An 8863-nucleotide genomic window follows, 5' to 3' on the forward strand; every position below is an offset into this window, starting at 1 on the left:
GCGCGTCACGTGTGGGCGGGGCAACGTGACGCAAGAGTTGCGTTCAGGTCGGAAAGGAAATTTCGGTTGTTACAGCAAATAGATTCACAATTGGGTTCCTAATCACTTTAAATTAGAATAACTATATTATATTTGTAAAATTACAAATTTTATAATCTCCTACCTGCAATTATGAGCTAGTAAAACACTTGATTCAAATGTTTAAACCAACACCAGCATTTTTTTTATTTTTCATCCAAAAGCATGTAAAAAAAAAAACATGACAAATGCTCAAAATATTGAGGCATAGAATAAAGGGCGATTTTAATGTAAATAAAAAGCATATAAAGAAAAAAAAGGGGAACAGGAGGAAGACCACAAAGTGGAGTCCAAGCGTTCTTTTGCTGTAAGGCCACCTCAAGCCACAGGTCAAGTGTAAATAAAAAATAAAAATAAAATTCACATTGTAAAAAGACATACATTTAAAAGTAGTAGTAAAAGTAGTCTACCAGAGCAAAAGGACTCCTTTTTGAAAACCATCAACAGAGAGATGTTCACATTTGTACCTTGCTGAGTGACAAACAAAAGACAACATTTTCCACATACAGTACAAGAATTTTGATTTTTAAGCATTTACGATTTAAAAACTCATCACACGTACACATGTAACAGTAGTTAGAAATATTATACATTTTGTGGAGGCGTGAGGCGAGTGGGAATGCGGCATGAGTAGTCTGCTTTTGGAAAAAGCATGATAAGGACATAATTCAAAGATAGATCTAAGGCTTCTTAAAAATGCAAATATCAATCCGTTTATTGGTCACAGCATGCTCGATTCACAGTAATAAAATCAACCGAGTCATTCAAGTGTCAGTGAAGTACCTAAAATGCTTTTTTGTCGTAAAAAAAAAACATTAAAATGCTAATTCATTGTGGGTCAATTGAAATGGACATTGCAAACAGAGGCAACTTTGTTTTAAAAAAGGCATTTAAACATTTTTTACGAGACTTTCTCATATGAGCCAGAGTGTGAACAACAGGGGGCGCTCTACACTGGCAGTCAAACATGCAGCATGCACAATTTATTTGAGAGAGGGGCCCCGTTTCGTGAAGGAATATAGGTCCAGGGGCCAAAAGATTGGGGAACTATATATGCCTGCCACGTTTAATGACATGCACAAACATTAAATGCATTTTTTTTGCATTTAGTGACATTTTGTCAGGTTACGTTCCTATTGTAAAATACGCAACTAAGTTTAATGAAGATTGGCGAGCACGAGGGTCGTGGAAAGGATTTTTAAAATGACCGTTATCATTCAAATGACTCATGTCACAAAGATGGGGGGCTTTCAACAATGTCGAATCTGGTGGAAAATGGAGGGTAAGTCACCAATCACAAAAACGACAGCGCTATGTACAGAAAAGTTGACCCAAAAACGATCCAGGTGCTTGAAAATGAAATAAAAACCAATAACTGTCATTTAAAGGCCGATCCAGTGGTTAAAATAAGGCCGTTGGGACCCACTCCTACCGACCACGTGTATTTAAAAAAAATGAAGCATACACGCAGATACGAAGAAAAAAAAAATCATGCGAGGTCACGTTACAGTACCCTGTTTGATGCCCCGTCAGGCGCTCGAGACTGCTGTAACATTATTGTAAAAAATCCTTGGGTGACACTGCCAATAAAGAGCCTGGGATAGTTGACCTGAGTGTGTGTGTATGTGTGTGTGTGTGTGTGTGTAAAAGAGATCCTGCTGACGTGATAACATGGGTGCAAATGAATAAGAAATAAAAGAACTACACAACGGTTTCACATCCCACCCTCCTCGCCATAGCCGAGAAGGCTTTTGGTCACAATCAACTAGTTTGGATAAACATAATAAGAATAATAAAACAGTGGTGGTGTAAATTATGGAAGGTTAAAAAAGAAAAAAGATTGTAGGCGATGATGTCACCTTTTTTTTTGTATGGTTTCATGCCGTCTTGGTCATGTTTTCTGACTCCTTGGCGGTCCAGCGCTCTTTGTGTTGCTTGCGTCCGAAGCCCTCGTCGTAGTTGCCTTTGCTCTTAAACAGTTGTTTGAAGTGCGGCTTGCAGTAGAATTGACCTTGCAGGGCGGCAAAGGTTCCCAGGCTGAATGGAGAAACAAGACCAATCAAAACTAGTCTCTTAGTTTTTTCCCCAAAATGGCGCCATTCAAATGGCAGCCGGTGGCAGTAGCTACTTCAGTCCTCTTATGTCTAATATGTCTTTTTCCTGTGTCTGTATTCTCAACCTCTTGCTACTTCGACACTAAAATTTCCCAAATACAAGATGAATAAAGTTCTCTAATCTAAAGGAATACAGAGTTCCTTTGTTCTTTTTCCCCCTCCTCAAAGCCATCATGTTCTATTGCGACTATCTCTCGTGTTTTACTTGAAAATGTATCTATCTAAATCTAGTCAGTCGACTTACAAAGTTACGAGCGCACCGACAATGTCTATTCACACCCTAATTTTCCTTTGAGCAAAAAGAGCCAATTTTTAACGTTGCATAGAAATAAATACTATGGCGTGTTTGCAAAGAGCGTAATTGAAAAGAGGGATCACCTGAGTTTGGTGTTGCAGTGCTTGCAGCAGAAGCACGAGGAGTGGAACACCTGGTTGTCGGCCACCAACCGCTCCATGGGGTAGACCGTCTTCTCACAAGATGTGCACAACTCCTTCTGCGTTTTGAAGCTGAAAGACTGAACACACACACCGAACAGCGTGGACTTTGTTGAGAAGTTTATTTCATGAACCCTTCAACGAAATACTACAAATTAGCATATTGAATTTGCTGAAATTGTCGAGGGATGACAGTTTTAGGACCTAACAACACAAATTGTAACAGCCACAACTGGGAATGGCACGCAAGTGCTGACAAAATTAATTGAAAATTTCCTAAGTAGAGGTGTACTTTATATGTAAACTCTCTTTCGTTCCACGGTCCTCACACAACTACCAACGAAACCCATTAAAATTGGTCAAAGTTTCCCAATTTTGTATGAAAGATGAGAGGAAACGCAAAAATGAGAAAAAATTGTAAGGAAATGATTCTTAAAATAAATAAAGCACATCAAAATGTGCCCTGCGCTGCTGAAATATCTCCCTTTTCGGCCGATATAGATGTAATACCAGTGTTGTAATACCCGTTCTACCAGGGCCGAAAGTGGTCCACTTTGTAGTACATTTTAGACTTTTACGTGTACCCCATGTGTGTGTGAAAATATGCACCACGTTTCATTATTAATTTTCAATTGCTTACTAAGGGGAATTCAAAATAAAAACAGGTAAGGAAATGCATTTACTTTATGGGGGATTTTGTAACTTGGATTTTTTTCGTATCTCGAGTCACTCATTTGCATATAAAACATTTTGTAACCTGAAACTTTCGGACCTAGAGGCATTTGTAGAGGTGTGCCTGTAGTTGATGCAACACAAATTGTGGACATAACACGTTGAACAGTGGACAAAACAATAAAGTAGATATGAAGTTGTAAAGTGGATGTAACAAGCAACATGCAAACCAATGACATGACCCACATGACACAATCTCGTAAACCCAAAGCACGTCACATGAAAACGTGCAAATAACATTCGAGCGTGAACTCAACACACGTAACGGTGGATGTGAAAGCCCTTATAAATAACCAGGTAAACCACACAGAACTATTGACAACTCTTTACACACAATTATTTTCATGTAGACATGGCCGCGATCATTGAAAAATCGCGAGGTAGGGTCACCCCTATTAGAACTTTTTTTTCCTCAGTGCAGACTCCTAGTAGCAAGAGTGGCTTCCCCTTACGAGTTTCAGCGTGGATTTTCACATTTTAATGAACTGAACTAAATAAACACATAATTTTAAAAAATAATTAATAGCGGAAAAAAGCACAAAGCAGTGAATTTGTGATAATTGAGGGATTACTGTATTAAATTACTAGCTTTGTGAACAATCTGCAGCTTGCATTCTCACTCAAATCGTAACATAGCACCCCTAAAGGTGGCGCTGTCACCTATGGGTGACTTTTCCCCCCCTTTCCTCCATCCAAAAAAGCCCTATAGCTAATAAAACATAATTTAAACAGGTAAAGGAAAAGCTCCCAAATGGCAACTGTTCTAGTTTTGCTGAATGATGTAAAGCAGTTTTATCTTAGGTTTCTTTATCCCCCCCCCCCCCCCCCCCAAAAATCCACCAGAACAAAAAATATCAAAGAACATTGGGCTGCCTGACCATCACGAGAATTTCTAGAGTTATTCAGAGAACAGAGCCTTCCGAAAAAACCTCGAGTCACACACCACGAGCTGCTTTCAAAAAGTCTAAAGAGAACATTATCTGATGACACGGAGCAGCCTGTCCTGCTAGCGAAAGGCCGAGGAGCATCAAAGTGGGACAAGAGTAAATAACCGCAGGCCTTAACTTGTCTGATTAAATTGGTTTTCTTACGTAAGCTCATTTAGTCCACGCAGCCTTGGCTGAGAGATGTGATTGGACGCAGAATGAACCCAACCGTTTGGGCCTTTTCACCATTGGGTGGTTTTTTAGCACTAGAAACCAAAAGACGCAAGCACACTTAGTTTACCTTGGACCGCTGAACTGGTTTCTCTTCTGTGTTTCTGGTGTCCTGAGAAAGGATTTGAAAGATACGCGTCAGTTCAAGAACAAAAGTATGTTCTCACCGTACCTTTATTGCTCTCACGACTAAACGCTCGTTCCCCTCTTGACCCCATCTGCTTTTTTTTCACCCGTTTGAGAAAATATCCCAGGAGACAGAAATCTAAAAATGCACCACCATGTCAAATATTTTAAAAAAACAAATGCCTAAACTGGAACAACACTTAAATATGCAGATGCCACCTTAATTTACAAAATATTTCAAGACAAAGCTGCTCCACTGCAAGATTTTGTAAAAAAAAAAAAATCCAACATATCAACAAGAGCTGGCTCTAGAGGTGACTGTGTAGTTCCCTTCAGAAAACAAACATACTGCAATGCTCTTTTCATCTGGAATGAAATATTGACATATAACTGCGGTTGAAGTCCATGATTAGCACATTTTTGGGCTGGTTTGAATAGAAACCAGTGAACTCCAGTGTGGACTGAAGACCTGGTCTGAGAGGTGGTCATGGTTTTCTCTATGTGTGAAATCTATAGCACAGATTTACTCACATAGGGCGCACTTAAAAGTCTAAAATGTTCTCCAAAGTGGACAGAGTGCCCAAAAAAGTATGCACTAAATTCAAGATTATATAGATGTCACTGACAGCTAGACTGTCTGAGTACATTGCTTGCTGACACGCTATATTTATTAAGTGAAAAGGCGGACGGGTGAAAGAGGAATGCGCATATCATGCTTAAAACGTGACAATATTAGCAGTCGACGATAACCTTTTGACCGAGACGATCCGGATTAGAGTCGAAATGGGTAAAACAAGATCGGTTTTATAAATACGTACTTAAAAAAAAACACGTAAACAGTTGTAATACGGCGTACACAATTTGAAATGATAAAAAAAGTATAAAATAGGGGGAAAATGTATAAATTGACAGGTATGTAACAGGGTTCCGTCTATTCTGTCTTTAGTTTGATGGAGCCGCCATGCTAGCTAAGGTTTCCTTATATGTACAATTGGAGGCAAAGAAAGACGGTAGGAAGTGGTTACGACACGCTTCTTGCTCAGGCTCGTCTGGGCTACGGTACTTGCTCAGCTAATAAATTAGGAAGCATAAAGCAGCTGATTCGGAGGAGCAAGTGAATAGAAATAAAGCAGCTTTTTGTCTCAACAGAAACAAGGAGCACTTTCATAGCAGGTTGCCAGACACCTTGTAAATAAAATTCACACTACAGCTACCTATGGGACAGCATTACAAAAAATATCTTGTATGTTTTTATTTGGACAAACTTAAAACTATTAATTCAAACGCTATGCATACAGCAATGTTCATTCCCTTCATAGTATTTTTAAACCCTTTTCATTGCTTCATGTTAATTTTTGTTGGTGTACAAATATTTTCAGCACATGCAAGAGTAATTAGCTAAAAAGAAACGTAGCCTGTTTTTGACAGTCACATTCCATCACGGCCTCAACATGTATTGGTTGAATCCACAATGTAGTCACTGGCTATGCACAAAAAAAACAGAGGCGCTGGTATGAAGCAAAAAAACACACAAATGAGTTACCGTATTCACTCGCATATAAGCCGCCCGTTTAAAATTGCCTTAAAATGTTCACCTCCATATTCATGGCTTTAATAGGAAATACAAATGTGTTACTTTGAAAGGAAAATCATAAGAAAAATCAACAAACGTGCCATTTCTGAGATAATTTATGAATCAAAAGCACATTATTAGGGTCAATATATAAGGAATTAATTCATCCAGTAATGGTTGCTTTCTTACAGCAAAACTGAAAATAATCAACAAATAATAAATGTTACTTTGCCAACATGTACTGGTGAAAAAGAGTAAGGCAAGTCTTGTGCGCATAGAAGCCGTATCATTTTTATGAGTTCAAATACGGCTTATATGCGAGAAATTACAGTAAATGTCTAGTTTCGCTCTGACTACATGTTAAGAAGACTAGGAATATATACATCTCCTTTCCCACCTCCTATCTATCCCCAGAAGGGTGATGCAGCATTTTTTTTGCAACAGCAACTTCCTTTCTGGGGACACAGCCAAAGTTTAGATATAACTTCAGCCGAGCGTGTAGCTCTTTCCATGTTGGGTGCTATTTATAACCCAAAGAAAATAGCCATGTAAAACTAAATTCCAACTCATTAAAGTAATACAACGTTAATTGTGGATAGAAATCCAATGTGTTATTGTGTGGAAGCACAACCTGCTTCTCAAAGAGCCTCATCAAATATCACAAGCATGTTTTTTTAAATTCTCATAGGTGTGAAATTCCAGCGAAAAAAAATTAAATTCCAGCCATAATTTTTTTTCTGAGATCACACAATTTTCAGTTAAAACAAAACAAATAGATATGACAATAAAAACATTAAATTAAATATAATTGTGCAAAATTTGGGAATACATCAAAAAAATAATCTCTGCCAATTGGATTTTTTGTCTTCTTCTGTGTGACATCATGTCTAGATTATTAAATAAGACCTGTTAGAAGAAAAGACCCAAATTTATATTCATGTTATTATAGCTTGCACATAGAAAAAAACATTTTGTGCATCATGGGCTCTATTCCTCTTCCGTAGGGTTGCAACTGCACCAATTGTCGGTATGGGAAGAAATTATTTTATAGAAGAATACCAGTTGAACCACACGCTCAGAGAACCACAATAATTAGCGCATAATTAAAATGAAAGCCTGTCAATCATGCACTTGCAAATCGAGCGTGCCAAAGTACCCACTGTTCTGTTTGTGACTTGTGTACTGCTGTCTTGTATTTTGTTCGCAAATGTAAAGCCTAGCATTTTTTACATTGTGTGAAACTGGTATTACAACACATTTGACACACAAAAGGCGAGACAAAAGCCATTTCCTAAAAAGGACGACTCTTCTGATTAAAGGCATTCAATACTGAACATTAGGCACACAAATTGCGGTGGCCAAACATCTTTTGTGTTCGATTTGGAATAACCCAGCAATACAACTTTTAATATATAACATTTTTTGGAACCAACGCGGCAAATAACGAGGTTAGGTTGTTTGGTTTAATAAGAAAAATGGTGTTTTAATTGTGCCAAAATAGACGGCTAGCATGGAGCATCCCCCCCCTCCTCGCCAATCCGGACATCATCGCCTCACATAAAGGCAGCGTCGCGGCCGGGAGGGAGAGTTCGAATGCGGGGAAGGGAGAGGAAAAGGACCGGGGAGAGGACTCACCATCTGGGCGTCTTGACGGTGTAACTCTCGTGTCAATTCCGGGATTTGTGCGGCTTTTTGGCGAAGCAGATGCAGGTGAGTGATTGTGTGTCTTCCGCTCTCGGCTTTCTATACCCTGCCTTTTTTCTTCCCCCCACCAACAGGACGTCGCATGCCATTGGGTGGACTCGTCTGCTGATGCGTTGAGGGTAAACCGGACAAATCCAATGTCGTACGAGGGCTATGTTTTAAAAAAAATAAAAGTACGGTAATCTTTCTACCAGTCGTATTTATGATCTCGTCATAGGCTCTTGTTAAAACATTGTAAGGAAAATACACGTTTTGATCGCGTTAGATCAATCGCCAACATAAATTATGGAGTCCGACTGTGACGAGGGAACTTGAACGTACGACTTTCGCTGAAGTAGTCGAAACATTACATTAATTCTACTACAATATTGTCAAATTATTATTTTTAGTCAGCCATCTCATGACGTTATTTTAAATCGGTCAGTTAAGATTTATTCCTTATTTAAAAATTTACTAGAGCTCTCACTACCATTGAGTGATATATGGGTTGGACGTCTGTCGCCGTCAATGGCTGCCAATTAATTCATTGTTTTAAATGACATTTAAACTGTTTCAAGAGTAGAAAAGTTGTGCGTTTTTAGAAGTGTTGTAAGCGGCAATGTGCCAACAATGTGGTGTAGTGAAAGTAGAAACTGTATTTTTAGAGCAGCTTTGCTTTGTCTGCTTTTAAAAGGGACTTTTAAGGCCATCTGGACTGTTGTATATTGGCAAGAGGAAGTCGAGTGAGATAGATGTCATAGATTTTCTCTGGGGGTAAAGCCGCTCGGTTGATGACCAATCAAAGAGGAACACCATGGGCATTAAAACCAGCTTTTGGTTACATTCCATTGTCTTTTTGACTAGATGCCAGGTCTCGTTAGGACATCAAATAAACACTAGATTAAAAACATAGCTACAACATGCACGTTTGTTTCAGTGTGACGATGAGTGTCATCAAAACAGTA

The 8863-nt window shown here is 38.8% G+C and overlaps 1 protein-coding gene across 2 annotated transcripts; it reads right to left on the minus strand.

Moving 5' to 3' along the window:
- Nucleotides 1–200: 200 nt before the first annotated feature.
- Nucleotides 201–8015, minus strand: limd2 (LIM domain containing 2). Of its 2 annotated transcripts, XM_077619628.1 has the most exons (4): nucleotides 7851–8015; nucleotides 4587–4628; nucleotides 2571–2707; nucleotides 201–2115 (listed from the first exon to the last, which is right to left on the minus strand). In XM_077619628.1, exons 1-4 carry the CDS (start codon nucleotides 7851–7853, stop codon nucleotides 1956–1958), a joined length of 342 nt encoding a protein of 113 aa, XP_077475754.1. In that variant the 5' UTR covers nucleotides 7854–8015; the 3' UTR covers nucleotides 201–1955. The 2 variants fall into 2 exon arrangements, with proteins under 2 accessions (XP_077475754.1, XP_077475755.1); XM_077619629.1 differs by lacking the exon at nucleotides 4587–4628 and having other exon boundaries at nucleotides 7851–8014.
- Nucleotides 8016–8863: the final 848 nt, after the last annotated feature.

Source organism: Stigmatopora argus, chromosome 14, assembly GCF_051989625.1.
Source record: "Stigmatopora argus isolate UIUO_Sarg chromosome 14, RoL_Sarg_1.0, whole genome shotgun sequence".
In the NCBI taxonomy this organism is placed as follows: Eukaryota; Metazoa; Chordata; class Actinopteri; order Syngnathiformes; family Syngnathidae; genus Stigmatopora; species Stigmatopora argus.

Excerpts from the sequence above, each read along its gene's own strand:
- limd2 (XM_077619628.1), bottom strand. Across the intron at positions 2,708-4,586 it reads AACCAGTTCAGCGGTCCAAG|TCTTTCAGCTTCAAAACGCA; the intron begins GTAAACTAAGTG and ends GTGTGTGTTCAG. Across the intron at positions 2,116-2,570 it reads CACTGCAACACCAAACTCAG|CCTGGGAACCTTTGCCGCCC; the intron begins GTGATCCCTCTT and ends TTCTCCATTCAG.